A 19,656-nucleotide genomic window follows, 5' to 3' on the forward strand; every position below is an offset into this window, starting at 1 on the left:
AGCAATGACATTATTAACCACTGGTTTGCACTGATATTCAGTTGACACCACTTCCAGATATAACTTTTCATTTGAACGGCATCCCTGTAGTTTTAGGCCCCTTCTTCCTGATGTCCTTTCTCCCCACTTGGGCTCTGTCCTGCCCATTGGGATTTGGGAGTCTCATTGCATTCATAAGTCTTCTTGTAGGAGTGCGTTATAATGAGTATTGATTGAGCTTTCGGGAGAGGGGTAATTTAAGCCTTTTAAATAGGAAACCATGTTGATTAGCCAAGAAAAACTAGAATAAATGCAGGCCTGTTACCTACATCCCAAATGGTAGGCAGTGTGGTATGCCCTGTACTTAAGGGGTCAGAGCTCCTGCTTTCCATATTTTCTGGCTAGAGAACTGCTAGTAGTGTAACAAAACCAGCTAATCCACAAGCTGTGTGACCTGCCCAGGGCCAGGCTGCCAGGACCAGGCCAAAGGATAAGGAGCCTTCTCTCCAGGTGGGCTCTGGAGGACAAGGAGGTGATAGTCAATATCCCTCCACTTCTGAGTGACCACCCCTTAGGCCAATAGAATCTGAATGGTAAGGAAAGAGGAAAAGCCAGATACTCTGGGGTTAGGGCGGGGCCTATACCTCCTCTTCTGGGAGGGGGTTGATAGTTCCCAGCAAGGACAAGTGAGGTGGATAACAGGTACAAGGAGATTGGTGGTTCAAGTGAATGGGAAGAAATCACATACAATTTCCCACCCGACTCTCTGGGCCTCTGGATTTCAGGTTGTGTCCGTTGGTCCCTGTCGAATTATTACATGTTTATATAGCTGTTGTGTACATATCTACATGCTGATAGGGAACACCGTGATTTGTTCTGATTTGTTAATTACTTATTGTAATAAGTATAATTAACTTGCTTTATTTTAAGATTTGAAGGCCATATAGAGATCTGTCCACCAGGCATGAGTCATTCAGCTTGTTTGGTCAACAAGAGTGTTTTAGAAGCCATCCGAGGAAGACTTGGATCTTTTCATGAACTCCTGCTTGAGCCACCCAAGGTAGGGCAGCTATCTTAACCTTTTGCACTCAGATGTCGAGTGTGACTCGACACGATTAGCATTAGAATAAAGGAATCGAGAAAAAAGCAAGTGAGTGCAAAGCGTTAAACATCTGGCCAGCTTAACAATTTGATTAAACAGTTGTTAGAAAAAGTATGAACCTTCTGAGTAATAGAACTGGCTGTGACCAGCATGTACAAAATATGTTACAAGTACACTGCCAGTTGTCTTTATTGCTTTTGAGCTAGTTTTTAATTGGCTTTTATCTATATACTAGAGGCCCAGTGCATGAAATTCGTGCACGGGTAGGGTCCCTAGCGGCTGCCAACTGCGGGCCGGGGCCTCCCTTCCCCAGCTGCTGGCCGGGGCCTGCCTTTGTTTTATGCTGCCCCCTGGTAGTCAGCACACGTCATAGCGAGCGATCGAACTCCCGAGGGGACACTTTGTATATTAGGCTTTTATATATATAGACTAGAGGCCCAGTGCATGAAATTCATGCACTGGGGGGGCGGCCTGCACCATCTCGCAATCTGGGAGCCCTCGGGGGGATGTCCGACTGCCGCGGAGGCGGGAGAAGGCTCCTGCCACCGCCGCTGTGCTCGCCAGCCATAAGCCCGGCTTCTGGCTGAGCGGTGCTCCCCCTGTGGGAGCGCACTGACCACCAGGGGGCAGCTCCTGCATTGAGCATCTATCCCCTGGTGGTCAGTGTGCGTCATAGCGACTGGTCATTCCGCCTTTTGGTCGATTTGCATATTAGACTTTTATTATATAGGATAGTGTCTAAATTAACAAATGTGTATAATTAAAATTAAAAATTTTTTACCTGCTTAGGAAACTTATTCTTTTTATAAACTCTGGTTACTTATATGCCCATAAAATGAATACTTTTCTTCTCATAGCATATTATTTTCACATTTTTGAGGTAAAGTAAATCTTTCAGGAATTGATCTTGGAAGTGGAGTTGTCTTATTCAGAGTTGGAGCAGTGGAGCAGCTAATGGACAGATGCTTATTTAAGAAGCTGTCAGTTGAATGTGACTTGGAGCCCAAGATTTTCCGCAGGGAGCATGTGTGTGCTGATGTAAAAATGACTGTTTACTCGGGCAGGCCATGAGAGAGCACAGAATAGGCAATGAAGACCTGCAAAACGAGTCCAGGGTCCCCAGGCCCCAGTGGTTTTATCGCTCCAGCCCCTGCCTGCGCAATGGTGCACAGGTGTAGATTAGGGTAGGAGGCTCTCTCTCTGGCATCTGGAGGGTGGAAGACTCAGTTCTGGAGAGTTCTGCCAGCACCAGCTCTTATGTGTTCCTTTTCCTTCAGCCCTGTGTCACTGGATTCAGTGTCCTAGACATTGTAGCTGGAACCTTGGTGGTATCTACTGTGTGAGCTACTGGGGATTTAGGTTTAGTATGCTAGTTTCTTCGTTCAAAATGAAATGTTTTCTGTTTATTTAGCCATTTTGTGGAGTGGGAACCCAGGATACTTTGTCTATTACCAAGGAAGAGTAGTTCAGCTTCTGGATGATCTCTTCAGATGGCTGATGCTACAGTGATCAAGTGTGGTCCCGCCTCCTCCATTCTGTCTTCCCTGCATTCAGCCTGCATGGGATTCCGGCCAGAGTGCTTGGCGTTCTTTCAGGAAAAGTGCCCGTGTTGGTATTGAATATTTAACTGTCAGTGGCATTCCTCATGCCAGACCTAGGCAGAAGAAGAGGGAGAGTAAGGAAGAAAAAGGATTTACTTAGGAGGAGAGGAGAGAACATCACAAGTGGAAGCTGGAAGAGGAAGAAGGATGAGAGAGAAGAGGGTGCATGATGAAAGGCCCTGACCAGTTAACGTAGACGACCTCCCCATCTTCCTTGCAGAGGGACATCGAGGGCAGCATCTAATGGGGAGTCTCACACGCGTATTCTTCTTGGCCTCAATCCAAAGGGAGGTATTGTCTCATTTGGAGGAGTGAGTGTGTTCAGTGTGTCCTGATTTTACTGTCTGGTGTGGTGTGTGAGTAGATCATGAAGCTTTTTAAAATATCTGATGATTAGAGCTGTTGTACATAGAGTAAAACTGTGAGCCTCCCAATCCCCTGAAGCCTCGGGGGAGCAGAAAGGGGTGAGGGTGCTGACAGGGAAGGGGACACTGAAAGGACGACCACACAGCTGAACTTGAGATTCTGAAAGGTTCTGTGCCTGTCGTGACTTCACACGATAGGAACTCCCTTTTATGGACAAGAGCAGGTTTGAGTTGATGTTGTTTCAAGGTTGTGGTCCAGAGGCCGCTTCTGAGTGTGCATCTTTATTGCAGATTTGGCAAAGGCAGAGGGCTGTGTTCCAAGACTACTTGTAACTTCTCTTGGTTTCTGGTCACGTTTGACTTATTGCACTGGTTTTTAGGGACCCACGTAGCTTTCTGCTTTCTTTCTGTGGCAGTTAGAATGTTAAAATGGGGCACTTCATTTCTTACAAAATGATCCAGGGAAGTTGCTTGATTGTTTTCTCTTGGTTACTTCATTATATCCTGAAGATGTAAATTTTCCTTCATATGTAGAATTCAGGCCAAATTGTTGACAGTGTTAGTTTACCTGCTGTTTCATCGTTAGCACATACCCTGTCCCTTTCTGTTTGTTTACCTAAGTGGATTGCATTGGGAAGCCTTTTAATTGGGAGCTTTTTCTTCCTCAGAAAAGTGTGATGAAGACGACATGGGGTGTGCTGGACCCTCCTGTCGGCAACACCCGGTTGAATGTGATTCGGTTGATATCCAGCCTGCTTCAAACAAACACCAGCAGTATCAATGGGGACCTTATGGAGCTGAACAGTATTGGGGTCATATTGGTAAGACTTTCCTGGACAGATGCTTCCATTTGCCCTTGGTATTTTATGGCCATATAACTCAAGGTACAACCTCACAAATTTACCATGCTTGTCAATGACTTTTCTCGGTCTTGCGTGTAAATGATCTTAGAAATTTTTTTTTGCCTTGAGTTAATCATCAAATTTGAATGCTTTAAACTTGTCAGTAGTTATTTATGTAAAGAAAACTGTATTAGAGACTTTCAGAGATGATGAAGACAGACTTTGCCAAGAAGTTCCGCCTGTGGTTAGTCACCCTCTTCAGGAGATTGTATGAACAGTGAATAACTGCTGGTTATAGCATTGTTTTCTATTCATTGTTAGCAAAGGGGCAAGTGTTTATCTTCTTTCCACGGAGATATATCTGTTTATCATGTCTGAGACACCATGTGGTCTTTTGATTTGAGTCCAAAATTTCCCTTTGAAACAGCTGTGAGTCTGCTTGTCAGTGACAGGGGAAAAGGAAGAGCCCAGGAATGAACTCCTCCCCAGTTTCAAAGTTTGTGCTTAGAATCCATGGGCCCCATGCTTGCTTTGTTCTGCCCCACCATCCAGAAGGTATGAGGCTAACACTTAGCAGGTTTCACAAGGTACCATCACACTGTCCATTTGGGGAGTTTAGGGTTGTTTCACAGGAGGATGTGTGGGTGTTTGATCACTACATGAAAGGCAGTGCACGTTAGAATGTGCACTTGCTTTGTGCTCATGTGATCTTGAACATCAAACACTGTGAGAGAGAGAGAGACTGTCTTTCAGATCATTCCCAGAAAAGAGATGCATTCATGCTGTTCATGGTGGAGCCAGATTTGAATTCACATCCAATTGCAAACCCATGCATGGTTTTCAACTATACCACGTGCTTGCTAACGTCACTGAGATACTTTAAGTTCAGCTTTGGTTAAATGACATGTCAGTGTAGGGCATAAAGAGCAGGAACATTTTGGATAAAGGTGAAATGTGAAAGGATAATAGTTTGTTTGGTAGCATAATTGTTGCCCTGGGGGGCATAGTATTTGCCCTACTCTCTGGATAGAATGTAAAACTCGAGGAATATACCTTTCTACTCCTGTCTCTGAGTCTCCCTAAAGTCATCAATTACTAGTCTTTAATCTTAGTAGTTTAATCTTACTGTTGCTAATCTTTAGATAATAAATTTGATAAAACTCTTAAGTGGATCATCATTTCTTTTTCATTTGAGATTAGCTAACCAGACTCAATGATATCCTAAATACATACATTAAATGTGTCTTGTGCATTTGGGAATTATCTTTTTGTGATATGTTACCTTTTCAGGTAATCAGGAAATCCCTTGTTTTGCTCCATTCGCTGACAGGTCTGAGTTTCAAATGCCCCAGTGGTTATTCTTGGTTAAGGTGTGAGCACCTCAAGATTGGGGCTTATGTGTTTCTCTCTGCCTTGTTGCGCCTAGCACTGTGCCTTGCACAAAAAGCCTTCAGTAAATATTTGTTAAATCAAAAGGAAATTATCATAAATAGAGGCCCAGTGCATGAAATTCGTGCACGGGTAGGGTCCCTAGCAGCTGCCGGCCAGGGCCTTCCTTTGTTTCGCGCCACCCCCTGGTGGTCAGCACATGTCATAGCGAGCAGTCGAACTCACGGTCGGTCGAACTCCCGAAGGGACACTTTGTATATTAGGCTTTTATAGATAGATAGATAGATAGAAAGATAGATAGATAGATAGATAGATTTCTTTAAAAATTATTTACTGAACTTAATGTCAGCATTAGTTTTCTTGAAAACATAAGAGGATATTCCCTTTCTCTTTGAGAAACTATTACCTTTTCTTCATCTGTTTATTTTTGGTGTCTACATGATTTCATGAAAACTCTGGCATGTTGAAAGAGCAAATACCCTGTTATTTAGCCTATAAAGTGCTGTTTCAAATAAACTTGTGTTCTTTTAGTAGTCTTATTGGACTAAGAATACATCATTTTTACTTTATTAAATTACTATTTGGTCAGTATTTTAAAGCAGTGACTTAAATATTGAGGTAACTGAATAAAATAAAGCATTTTTTTCTTTTTGTAGGACATGTTCTTCAAATATACATGGAATAACTTTTTACATACACAAGTGGAAATTTGTGTTGCACTGATACTTGCAAGTCCCTTTGAGAACACAGAAAATAGCACAATTACTGATCAGGAATCCACTGGTGACAATTTGTTGTTGAAACACGTAAGCTTACTTGACTTTTTTTCTGCTACTCCTGGTCATAGCATTTTTCCACTTAAGTGTGAAATGAATTCTTATAGCTCACATTTAAAAAGTATAAGTATGTTGCCCTGGCCAGTGTCTTAGTTGATTGGAGCATCGTCCCATGCAGCATCGTCCCATGCACTGAAGGGTTGTGGGTTCAATTCCTGGTCAGGGTGCATACCTAGGTTTCTTGTTCAACCTCCAGTTGGGGTGCATGTGGGAGGCAACTGATCAATGTTTCTCTCTCACATCTGTGTTTCTTTCTCCCTCTCCTGTCCTCTAAAATCAGTAAAAACAATATCCTCAGGTGAGGATTAAAAAAGAAAGTACAAGTATTACTGTGAATTCTGAGTTAAAAAATTTTCTTGATTCCATTTTACTTTCGGTCAGGCTCTGTATTTCTGGGCCCAATTTCCATGGTTAATAAAACCTGGCTTTGCTTTAGGTCAAGGGCTCATTGGTAGTAGTACTTGAAATACTGTCCTTTCCCAGTAGATGCACAGCTAAAGGTGTGGGTCCTGTCTGGAATCCCTGTAGTGTTCTGAGAGCCTCGGGTACATTTATCACCACACTGCATTTGATTTAGCCAATAATTTACAGTTATATTTAGCTTGCTGGGCTACACATACCACTATTGTATTCAATTAGCATTCTATCTCACTTTAAAATTTTGACACTTTGACATTTATATAAATGTTAACTGGAATATTCCTTTTCATTCAGCTTTTTCAAAAATGCCAGTTAATAGAACGAATACTTGATGCCTGGGAAATGAACGAGAAGAAACAGTAAGTGAATTGTTTGATAGGAATTCAGTTTGATTTTCCATTTGAAGAAAATGTCCTCCCTTAGCCTGGACAGAGAGCAGTGAAAGTGATTACATGGTATATGGTACTTCATAGTTACAGATGCTTCTCCCTGGACGGCCAGGGTATTTCCTTGTAACAGGTATTTTCCTCATAATTTATTTTTTGATCCCTCTGTCTATCTCTTGAGGGGAAACCAGGAGTTGGGAGTACTACCCACCTCTGTGCTGCTTTTGAGACTTCCTAGTCCTTTTTGAATGGCTGATTTTCTGAGAACAATGTGGAGTTGAAGGAAGAGTTGTCAAGTCCAGTCCTACTCAGTGATGGTTGGACCTAGCACTCTGGTTCTGCGTACCCCATGTTCTCACTGTGCAGAAGTGTCACTTCATGGAACTAGAGGGAGGAATTGCCGATTTTCTTGTCAGGAAATTTCTATTAGCTGATTGGCAAGATTACTTGAAGTCTTAGTTGATGTGTGTCAGTAGTTTGTTACATAGATTTATTTTTTCCTAGTGGTGGTGTTTGTAATAGGCGTTGGTCTAAATGGAAAGATGGATATAGTTGGGAAGGTTAGACCCTAAATGGGGAAAGGGACAAGGGATGATTTGCCTGGGTTCCAAGTGATATGTGGGCCAGACAAGAGTGGATTACTTCTCTTGGCCAAGTTTTCGAATCAGCTAATATTTTAACTTGAGAAATGCTGTTGGTAGATGATTATCTTTATTAAATGATTAAAATTTGATGACCTTTAATAAAATGAAGCAGTTCCCTACGATCTGTTTAAAGTCTGAAAAATAGTTTCACAAAAAGATAAAAAGGAAAGTCACAGAAACATGAAGCATCAATGAATGTTTGGGTTTTGTTGGTTTTTTAAAGCTAATATGTTATTGAGGATTAATGGTTTGTTGGTTAGTTGGTTGGTATATTTGAATAAACCTTGTCCCATTGAGTGAGGCTATAGTATAATCTTTGAGTAGAGTTTCTGCCACCCCACCTCCCATCCTCACCCCCAAGCCTGGTAATATTCTGGCACCCCGCTTTCCTGTTTCATCCCGCCGTCCTGTCAGGAATCTGAATGTCTGTCCTTTCCTATCAGGGCCGAGGGAGGACGACGGCATGGCTACATGGGACACCTGACGAGGATAGCTAACTGCATCGTGCACAGCACTGATAAGGGCCCTAATAGCGCATTGGTGCAGCAGCTTATCAAAGGTAAGTGCTTTTTGGAGTTCTCATCACATTTTTGTAGGGTCAGAGGAAGGATTTAAGGATAAAATGGAAATACTCTGTCATTTGTAATAGTTCTCTGTGGAGTTTCTTTAATAATTATCTGGAGACTTGAATGAGTTTCTTGAGAATGTTCTGAACAATGTAGTTCTTTACTGGTCTTATTTCTGCAGTCTTTTAGCAGGTATTTCAGGCTTGGCCGAGCTCAGCACACTAGAGTTACCCACCTTCTAAGTCAAAGAGCACTGCTCAGTGACCTGGTCCTTGAGCTATAATCACTCTTGCTTTCTCTTTCCTTCTGAAGACCAACTGTGTAGCCTGTGGATTGAGTCCTTTAACTGGGGTATTAAAACATTTCTCAGCATTTGTCCAAATCTCCATTACTAACGCAAGAACTCTTTCTGTACTAACATTGAAATTTAGTCAGCCCAAGGTTACTTGGAAGAAAGTGTGTGGGTGCTTTTATATTGGCACCCAGACTCTGGCCCGGTCTGTCACCTCTAAAACGAGAGAGCTCTGTGTACCAGCAGAATCACTAGTCCTGGGACTTATTCTGTGAAAAATCTTCACCTTTGCAGCACAGAGTTCTTTCAGAGTTAACTTGATGAAAATCATTTTCCAGTCTCTTCTTCGTTTATCTTTTAAGAATGTTTACAAGAGGCTATTATCTATGGGATGTACATTCAAAGAACAGCTGTTGCCCCATGATGGAAAAATTGGGGCTTGCCCACTTGGAATTTTGCTTCTCGAGAGAGGTATAAGCCAGGTCATCACAGGTTATCTTTCTGTTCTTACCAAGGAGAAGTGGCCATGTGTGTGTGTGAGATGGTTTTTAGATTGGTCTCTTGTATGGTGGTTGCTTGCCAGTGCTGTGTGCTGGTGCATGCAGGCGTGTGTTTAAAGCAGAATTGTCAGATGACAGCTGTAGTCTAGTAAGGCCTCCAAGATTACAGCTGTGGTTTCATTTTCTCAGAAAAGGCATTATGTATCCTTTTCTTTAAAAATTCTTTAGAACGTAGAATTTCACTATTGCATCTGATCCATGTGTTGGTCTATGGCACAAACATTTAGGCAACATTATTTTTGATCAATTTGAAAAGCCATACTGGGTTCCATGGAACATCCTTTGGTCAGATGTCAATCAGAGTACCTCAAGAAAATGTGCAGGAGCCGACATTTGCGGCATTGCCTAACTTACGTGATGGTGAAGAAAGATGGCATTCCTCCACCTTAGAGACCTGTTGCCTTTCTCAGAAGAGTATATTTGAAACACTCATATTTTCTAGTTTGTTTTTAACAAAAAGATTTAAAAAAACATGTTATATTTACAGCTGCTAAGGGCTTTTGACATCAAGCATAGACTTTTGGGGAGTGGGAGTTCTGATCCTGAAAGCCCTCAGGTTCCTCTGAGTTCACCTTTGGGAACTGCTTGGTGGGCCTCCTGTGTTACCTGGTGAGTTTATTTGCCTGAGTGGGTTACTATGGTAATGACACTTTTCTCCTCCTTTCCCTCTCAAGATCTTCCAGACGACCTCAGGGAGCGATGGGAGACCTTCTGCACAACCTCCTTAGGAGAAACTAACAAGAGGAACACGGTAGATCTAGTAGGTTTTACAAGGTTAAATTTCTATGGTTTCAGGGCACTTAGCCTTTGCTCATTTATTCAGAAAGACGTGAAAGATCTTCCATTTTCCCGGTAATAGTGTATCAAAGATAAGTTTGTTTCTTTACTAAGAAGACAGGTCAGTATTCGCATTATATTTGCTAATTTGTCTAGTCAGCTCCTAATTCCTGCCTGGGATGACAAAGGGACACAAGGAAGCCACCGATGCTCCTTCTCATACCAGAGGTGGTTTCTCTCTCCCTAGTCCTCTGCTCCCTGAGCACCTCAGCCACACAGTGCCTGCCACTCCGCCGGGGTTGTTGCCTTCTGCCTCAGGTAAAGGTAATTACCCTGGGTGGTCAGAAAACCTAAATATTCCTTTGGATGTTTCCTAATGTTACTCAGTTTAATTGACCCTTGTTTTAGCTCATTCTCAGTGGTAGAAAATTTGTAGATGCCTTTGAAACCCCAGTTTAAAGCCTTAACTGATTGGTACTTTTAGCCAGGGAATAATGGCATTGATAATGTTTTTTAAAATTATATTGGACTTTGGAATGCATTTTTTTATAACACGTTAAGTTTTAAGGTGAGTATTGCCTTTGCTTTTAAGATGTGGGAAAGTATTTCCTTTCATAAGCACATGGCAGCCAATGATTGAGGTGGTGGCCTTGACTCCACATGGAAGTGGGTATGTCAGGCATTGAATTTTATCATTGAAATCCAAATCCAGCAGCCACAGTCTTGAATTTATAATAAACAGTAACTCCTCAATTATTAGACAGTCAAGTCTCTGGCAGCCTTCTCTGTTCAAAATGGAATCTAGAAACAGGCGAGAAACGGAAAGGCTGAGGCAGCTACAGATGGTCACCAGGTCATCCCAAGTCACACCCCGAAGGGCCTGTTGCCTCCTCCGTTATAGATTGTCTAACAGATTTGGTTATCTTTTTCCAGACTCTTGACAGATTGGTGGGCTAATGTCTTGTTAAGGTGGGCATATGATAGAACCAGTAGGTATTAGGAGTTGGAGGAATTATGAAGTTAAGAAATAACCATAAAAAGGGAGCTATGTAGGGCCATTTAATTAAAATAGGTCTTATGGCCCTTAGTGTCTGAGTGTATTATAGCCCAACAGAGAAACACATTCACTTTGGCTGCCGAGTCATCAAGGAAGGGTTAAGTAATTCTTCGTGAATGTAGTACCCATTGTAGATTGCCCTGCCCCCTACATCAAATTGGTTAAAATTCTGGACAGTCAGCGTTTTATTGTAGAGTGAAATTGTTCTCTGATACTGTTAAATGAAGCCATTTCATTTTAGAGGCCCCGTGTTGATTCCTTGCAGACAAGGTGGTCTCCTTTAAGAGGATTTTTGTCTTATTTCTATTTAAAAAGGAATATTTGGGAATAATATTTAGGGATATTCTCATTTTGTTTGAGAGACTTCTTTTAAAATTATCCTTAGATTGACTTCATAGGTGGAAGTAAAAAATGTCCAGTTAAACTTGTTATAAGGAATTTTTTTTAAAAAGTCTTTATCTTTGGTAATTCAAGCAGATTTCTCTTGTGAGCAGTTTCTGTATAAAGGACTTCATTGCCGTTCAGATAACACTCCACAACTTTGCATGATGTTGTCAGTAATCTGATGTGTGACTGTGCAAATGTTGTTAGGTATATCCACATGCAGGCTGTGCAAACTGATGTGCAGCCTTCTGGGGTCAAACACATCTAGACATGGCACCTGTGTTGAAGGAAAATTTCCACAGGCTCCACCTGCCACTCTAATTGGAGCTCAGGTCTCCTTTGCCTGTTACACTTTTTGCCACTATACTTGGACTGCAGTAAAATGAAGTAAGGAGCAGCGGCTTATTATAGCAAAAGTGGTCAGATTTGGAGCCCTGTTCTCATTGCTCACATCCCAGGTTGAGTTAGCCCCCTCTACCACTTTATTTTCTGCTGAGAATTACAGGTTGCTCTCTCAAGACCTCTTCAATTTCTTGGTCCCACATACCCAGCACTAAAATACCACCTCCATTTAGTCTTGAGTTCTTCCTATAGGATTTTTAGGGATACAGATGTTCTAGGTTTTAAAAGATGCTTATACAGTAATCCTAGGCCACCAAGGAGACTTTAACTGCAGCCTCCAAACTCTTCATTTTTCCACCCAGAATGTTTCAGGCTATATTCCAGTGGGGTTGGGAACCATGTTCCAGGGAAGATAATGTTGTTGTGAATATTATTAGAAACATGACTTGGTAACACAGTGGTCTTGCCATGGCAAAGATGTCACACAAAAAGAGTGCACACACAGGTACTGTAGTGCAAGGTCCAGGTGAAAGCATTCCCTTCTCATTGTCTCAGGTACATTATCAGTCAGATCAGCCGTTAGGTAATAGATGGCTTTCTCCGTGGCTCCTCCCTAAATAGATAGATTAGATGCACTGCCATGGTTTTGTTGGTTTTAGGATGGCTCAGGTACCTACCTCTCTGGGAATCATGTCAGGTTATTCACAGAATGAGTCAACCTGTGACTCAAGAACCAAATGCTTGAGTTGCTACATTGTTGTGTTGCCCTGGCCTGTTAGTATTTTCCTAGTCTCAGCAAGGATTTGTTCATTTACACACCAAATACTTAACTGTCCATCCTACTGGCTGTGGGCTGGAGGAGTTGCTGGTTATGTAGGATAGGCTGTACCAGCCCCAAGCTCCTGTCACTTCTAGGGCAACAATTTCCTTATCCCCCTCTGAGAACTCTGGAGTACTTGAATCGTTTGACCCCATCAGCAGATGCATGCATATATTGCTTATGCTTTTATGTTGGGAGTTTATTATGAATGAAATTTTGTGTTTTAATTACATCCAGAGACCTTTGTGTTTTGACTAAGCCCCCAAACTGTGGATATTGGTAAGGACTCAGAGTAAGTTTAGATGATGTAGGAAATGTTTTTGTGCTTACTTTGGAAAATTGGGTTTCATTCTCAAGGGAGAGAATGAAAAGTCTTGGTGCTTCTTTCCCAGCACTGATGAGATAGTTTATGGAGGTCTTTTGTGGACAGTACACAAATGTGCACAAATGGCCCTGGTCGGTGGTTCAGTGATTAGAGTGCCGGCCTGTGCACTGAAGAGTCTCGGGTTTGATTGCCAGTTCAGGAGCATGCACCTGGGTTGCAGGTTCAATCCCCACCCCCAGTCAGGGCGTATGCATGAGGCAACCAATCGATGTGTCTCTCTCACATTGATGTTTCTCCCTCTCCCCTCCCTCACTTCCACGCTCTCTAAAAATCAAATGAAAAAATATTCTCAGATAAGAATTAATAAAAACAAACAAAAAAGCCCCACACAAGTGTGCACATATGAATTGCCTGGAGATCCATTAGGTTCTGGTGGAACCTCTGAGAGTTGGTGGTTCTAACCTGCTCCAGGTCAGAGGTTAGCAGTCAAGTCATGCTTGTGATTTCCCTTAGCAGCCTAATCAGCAAAGATAAAAGAAAATACTTGTTTTTTCCTGTAACAGCAGTTAGTAAAACATTTTTTTATAATTGATTTTTTTATTGATTAAGGTATTAACATGTGTCCATATCCCCCATTGCTCCCCCACCCCACTCCCATACATGCCCTCACCTCCCTACTGTCTCTGTCCATTGGTTATGCTTATATGCATGCATACAAGTCTTTTGTTTTTTTATGAAAGATAGTAACATCTCAAAAGCTATTTTCACTGCAGCATCAATAAGGTGCTTAGAATACATCTGGCCTGGCAAGAGTGATCGTATATACTTGTTACTTTTTAAAAAGTCATGATTCTGTGTTCTCATTTAGTGGTTTACTAGTACTCTTTAATTCAATAAATATTTGAATGGCTGCTATGTGCCAGACACAAGGACGCTGTACTAAATCAGATTGGCAAAAATCCTTGGATAAATGGATGGATAAGCTCCCAGGGAGGAGTGCAATTTTAAATGAGGTGGTCTAAGAAAACTACATTGAGAAGGTAACTTTTCTAGAGCCTTGATGGCAGTGAGGGAGGAAGGATGAGTGCCAAGACTGAGATTGGCGTGTTTCCCGTGTGTGCAGAGGCTGCCACAGTGTCCTCGATCGAGCAAGGGAAGGAGAGAATGGGATGTGAGGTCTGAGAGGTCAGATCTTGTGCAGTTTCTAGTCCACAGCAAGCCCCTCAGGTTGCGATCTTAGTACGATGAAGAGCCATTAGCTTAGGAACTAACAAGTGATGTATATTTTAGAAGATTATTATGGCTGCTGGATTAAGACTAGACTATATTGAGCATGCAGGGAGACTAGTTAGCTGCATGACACAGCATTATCTAGATGAGAAGTAATTGGGACTCAAACTAGGAAGGTAATAAAGATTTGATGATTGACTGGGTGGTGGGCACACAATGCAATATATACAGATCATGTATCATAGAAATCTACACTTGAAACTTATATAATCTTATTAACCAATGTCACCCCCAGTAAATTTAATTTAAAAAGATTTAATGAGAGGATGGGATTCTAGGTTTTTACATATGTGTGTGTGTGTGTGTGTGTGTGTGTGTGTGTGTGTGTGTAAATTGATTTTTAGAAAGAGAGGAAGTAGGGGAGAGAGAGAAACAGCAATGGGTTGCCTCCTGACCGGGGATTGATTCCACAACCCAAGTATGTGCCCTGACCGAGAATTGAACCTGCCACCTTTTGGTGTACTGGACAACACTCCAAGCAACTGAGCAAGGCTAGGTTATATTTTGACAGCAGAGTGGATAGATGTGTGTGGGACAGAAAAAACAAGATGACTTGAAATTTTAGCTGAAGGAGAAGAATGAAGGTGGCATTTACTGAAATGGAATGCCTCAAAAAGCTGTGTTTAGAAGTTTAGATCAGGGACTCGTAGTGGATACATCTGTATAATGAACTACTGGTATTCTAATTAGCAAGTTTTCCCCTGTGGGTAAATTAAATTGTCTTTTTACCTCAAAGTATTCAATTAGAATCCCCACATCTTTTTTTCTTTTTTTTAATACATTTTTATTGATTTCAGAGAGGAAGGGAGCGGTGGGAGAGAGAGATAGAAACATCAATGATGAGAATCACTGATTAGCTGCCTCCTTCATGCCCCCTACTGGGGAACGAGCCGCAACCAGGCATATGCCCTTGACCGGAATCGAACCCAGGACCCTTTAGTCTGCAGGCCAATGCTTTATCCACTGAGCTAAACCATCTAGGGCAGAATCCCCACATCTTTCAATAACATACAAAGGTGTGGGTACATGCATTTTGTTACTATTAATAATAACTTTCTAGAACAGTTTCTTTTTGGAGAAAAATATTATTTTAGATCCTTCCTAGAATTGCTTTGATGTCTGGCGCACATTAGTTGCTCAACAAAAGCTAGTTTCTTTCTCATTAATAAGCTAAATATCTTATATTGTAGCAAAAAGTAAAAGTCTGCATGAGCATATGTTGTATCCTTTTTAAACTTAGACAGGAGTAGCCACCTCTTTTTTGGTTCTCTCTTGTTAAGTTCACCTTGCTTGCTCTGTGAATTGCCTTTAATTCTGCACCCCACCATGGTGTAAAACACACAGTGGCGTAATATGACTCTGGCACTAGCCTGCCAGCCAAGTAGCCCAAAGCTCCTCTAAATCTATTGCAGTGGAACCACTTGACCCGCTCTTGATAGCAATGGCCCCAGGAAAAGCCAGCTGCCAAGGTCAAGCAGTATTCTGCCACCTCCTCTGCATTCTGACTGGGCACACCTGGCATATCCCATCCTCCCCACATCTTTCCCCATTAACTTGCTACAGTATGATTGACGTAAGCAGGTTTCCTTTATCGATCACAAATTCTGCCTCTGATTTCATCAGACCAGATTCAAAATTAGGGTGTGAGTGCGTTCTCTAGACCTTAGGGGGCATAGAAAGGGAATGAACTGAAAATGCAGGGTTATTCACTTGGGCTTAGTATCTTTACCACAGATGATCAGCCATAGAGAGAGATTAATTTTCAGGCTGTAATTTAGTCAGAATTTCACAAGCCCTACTACATACAGATCTATTTAGATTCTACTTTGGGCTTAAACCAGTGTTGGAACCTCAAAAATCAGATTGGCAGGTTCTGTAACTCCTCGGTATTCGGCACAGCTTCAAGGGCTGGTAGGTAATGGCCTCTTGTGTCCTCCCCTGATGACAGTGGTCTCTGCCCACCACACTTGTACAGAAAGTTTAGGAAGAGTAACTCAGAAAACGTGTAAGTGACCCTCAGAAGTTTTGTGCTAGTTTTTAGGATGTACAGATTCTTTATGTTTGTTACTTCCTGTATAGAAGTTATTGCTATTAGTACTATTAGTCCTTTGTATTTCTTCATTCCTAATTGTTAATACATTTCCCCCTAATATTATGTGACATTTGTAAATTAATAAAAATCACCATGAATTGGTGAGCAGAGTTCATGTTTGCGTTTTTGCTTAATTAATGAATTGGTTATAAGTTCTAAGCGCAGGGCTGGTACTTTTTAAGGGGTGGAAAATTTGGGGTCTTTTTACAAGCAGAGGACTATTAACTCAAGTGTTTAGAGTGGGCAGGAAATGCAGGAATTTAAAGTGTAATCTTTTAGTGGCTGAATAGTAATTCCTGGGAATTGCAGTTTTAGCTCTCAGGCTTGGCACATATGAATTATTTTTATATTTCATCTGAGCCATTCCTTCTGCCTTCCCTTTGTAAACATTTTATAGGAGATAAAATCACTTGAGGGGAGTAACTCATCTCTTACTGTTTTCTGGTGATGCTAGCATGAGTGAAGTCACCACAAGTGGGCGGCAGAGGGCAGGAAGCCAACCATCTGGTTGAGTGAAGTGCACCCATGAATATCGGGTGGGTTTTACAACTTAACTGTTATTAGTTTTGTTCTTGTTGTTGTAATTTTCCATAAAAATGATGATGCAAATGTCCAAAGCTTTTCTCTGTTAAATAGTCTTTTACATTTTTATGCATATAGGTTACAACCTGCCATATTCATTCATCCAGTGATGATGAAATTGACTTTAAAGAAACGGGTTTCTCACAGGATTCTTCTTTGCAGCAAGTGAGTCATGCCTAAAGCTTTGCTTTTGTTTTTATTTTAAATGCTTAGTCCAGTTGCCATTTATGAATCAGTTTGGAGACAGATTATGTGTTAGGATGTAATTTAGGGTTACTTATTAGTTAGCAAAAGCATTTAAATAGGAAGTGGATATGTGAGAGGAAGGTTTGTGTTGATGATATTTCCAGGAAATGTTCCATGCTTGGTAACGATGATTTGGGTAAGTTTTCGAGAGATTTGAATGAACGGAATAGTTTAGTAAGCGTCTCAGACATGCTCGCTGTGTAGACCTTTAAATAGTTAACTTGTTGCTTAAGGATTCCTATAGTAGAGAACTCAGGGTAAAAATAATAGGAATAAGACCTTTTTAATGTCACAAATATCCCTGAACTAAATAGCTTATATGTTTCTAATATCTTTAATGTCTTTTATAGTGACTTCTAAATTAAATTCTAGTTGAAGCAATTTATTGCCACCCTCCCTTCCTGTCCCCAAACTTATCTCTACTTATCAGCTGCTTATAATTGTTGTGAGGGAGAAAACAGGTTGTAGAAATAAATGTACAGATTTATCATCCATTGGTGGTTCTTGAAGACAAATTATTTCACCTGGGTATCAAGTTTGGGAGCTAAAAATAGAAGCCCTTTTAAGTCATCAGCTCTTCATATGGAGAAGTTGACCAGATTTTCACATACCAGTTCCTTTGGTGTGACAGCAGAATTAATGTGTTCACCTTCCCACCCGGCACTGAGTGTTGCTTAGTTCTTTTTCCTCAACCTGTAAGCCTCATTTTTTACCGGGGCCAGGATGAAGCATCTAATGGTTATACTGGCCCTGTCTTTGGCATCCAGGTAGGCTGTCACCACACTTCCAGTGTAGGTTGAGCTAAGCATTTGCTTGGTTTTGATTATAAGGCAGTTTAACATTCACATTTTCAAGATAGGTCTGAAATGGCATTTCCACAGTTGGCTGGCCTCTCTTTTGATTTTCTTCTTTTTTTAATACGTTTTTATTGATTGTTATGAAGGGAAAGGGGGAGAGGGAGAGGGAGAGAAAAAAGGAAACATCATCAATTGGTGCCTACTAAACATACCCCGACCAGGGACCGAACCGGCAACCTGGGCATATACCCTGACCAGGTAATGAACCGGAGACCTTTCCATGCATAGGATGATGCCCAACTGAACTACACCAACCAGGGCTCTCTCTTGATTTTTGACACTGCTCTTGAATTTGAAGCCAGCCTCCCAAGGTTAGGAACAGGGAGCAGCCATCCTATAGGGGGTGCTTTTGAGCCGCAGGGCCTTCCTGTGGATGGCAGCAGCCCCTCACTGCCAACTGTCCTACATTGGCTTGCGGGTCAGCAGCACTGGCCACCCAGGGCGCCCTCCTGGCTTGCTGTGAGTCCTCATGCCTGCAAGCAATCCTTTCTTGACCCGAGTTCTCTGGTGCTACCCCAGGAAGCACGTGGACGAAAGCCTTCCCCTCCACTGGAGCACCAGTCGAGTACTGAAATTGTCCACTTAACCTAGTGTGAATCCCTGCCACATTGCTCCACCCCACATGGAAGCATGATGGTGGAGAATGGAAATTACCTCGGTGATTTTGTAACTGTTGAAATAACTTGAAGACAAAGAGTCCCCTAAACTTCTATTGACACATAAACTAATAAACTTGGAGCTTCGGGCCACTGATTTAATCAGGGAGTGATTGGGTGCAGGTGTCTGGAAATGGAACCCTTATTTTTCAGGAAACCTGGTTTTATGGTTATAATTGTTCTGGGATAAATTTCTGACTTTTTTGTGGTTTGACAGGCTGTTGATGTGCACATGAAGTAACTCTGTCACAAAACTGCCTGAGTAACAGCTCTCACCAGGCTTATTCCTGTGGATTTTGTCCACTTTGTGTAACCCTCTAAAAGTAGGAAAGTAACTGTTCTTTCCTGACTGACAGGCGTTCAGTAAACTTGTTTTGCATGTTTAAAACCAATCATGGGTCATTTTAAAAATAAGAAAAAAAACCATTTTTTTTTTTTCATTTGAGAATATGAGTCTAGGTTACTTTAGTCCAGAGCTCTTTTTCATGTGAATGAGAACTTCAAGTTCTCATTCACATTTGAAGTTAGGTCTCATGTTGGTCAAGTCCTGAGGGTAGAGAGCTTAGGGAGGTCATTAGACAACGTTTCCTGAGCATGTCATCCATTCGGCCACGTTTGGCTCAGGGCATTGTTTTGCCTCCCGCCCCTGTGGTTTCCTCACCGCTGGTGTTTGACTTTTTCTCCTTGTAATTCTGCCTAACAGATGTGGAGGGTGTGAAGGTCTCTTTCTAGCCTCCTCCTGCTCCTCATTCCAGACAGGTTTGTCAAGAGGCAGGCAGGTCAGACAAAGTGGCCTTGGGTGTCTGTTTCCCAGGTGGCACCACCAAAGAGATTTGCTTAATGAAGCAGTGGGCTCACTTCTCAGTGACTTGTACATCCCTGACTTTGGCCAGGATGTTAGTTCTGGGAAGTATGGTTCTTTTGTTTTTTAATAATGGAAAGATTTTAATAGCTACACAGCCATGTGGTGCTTTCCAGATTTGGATTCCTCAGAGTTCAAAGCACTTTTTATGTAGCTTTAAATAGAATACAGTAACATCTTCACTTACATGGGTTTAGTAAGCCTTGATGCTTTCTTTATTAGTGAAAATCAGGTTTGAAACCTGAAGTTCTTTGCTAGGTTATATCTATGTAGAAGCTATAATAAACTTAGCATTAATGAGGACTAACAATACAGTTTAACAGCTATTTATACAGCATTTACATTGTGTTAGTTATAAGTGACCTAGAGGTGAATTAAAGTGTG

The 19,656-nt window shown here is 41.6% G+C and overlaps 1 protein-coding gene across 8 annotated transcripts in view; it reads left to right on the forward strand.

Annotated features, from left to right (window-relative positions):
* Window positions 1–19,656, forward strand: part of PPP6R3 (protein phosphatase 6 regulatory subunit 3) — a 76,514-nt gene that overhangs the window by 33,201 nt on the left and 23,657 nt on the right. For 5 of the 8 annotated variants that reach the window (XM_079787810.1, XM_079787808.1, XM_079787809.1 and 2 more), the window contains 7 exons: window positions 910–1,039; window positions 3,716–3,868; window positions 5,935–6,084; window positions 6,829–6,893; window positions 8,008–8,123; window positions 9,657–9,742; window positions 16,730–16,816. In XM_079787810.1, the coding sequence (XP_079643936.1) occupies window positions 910–1,039; window positions 3,716–3,868; window positions 5,935–6,084; window positions 6,829–6,893; window positions 8,008–8,123; window positions 9,657–9,742; window positions 16,730–16,816 (787 nt within the window). The remainder of the gene's footprint in view (window positions 1–909; window positions 1,040–3,715; window positions 3,869–5,934; window positions 6,085–6,828; window positions 6,894–8,007; window positions 8,124–9,656; window positions 9,743–16,729; window positions 16,817–19,656) is intronic. The other 3 variants (XM_079787811.1, XM_079787812.1, XM_079787813.1) reach the window with 1 other exon arrangement.

The sequence above is a fragment of the Cnephaeus nilssonii genome, assembly GCF_951640355.1.
Source record: "Cnephaeus nilssonii genome assembly, chromosome: 13".
NCBI classification, from domain to species: Eukaryota; Metazoa; Chordata; class Mammalia; order Chiroptera; family Vespertilionidae; genus Cnephaeus; species Cnephaeus nilssonii.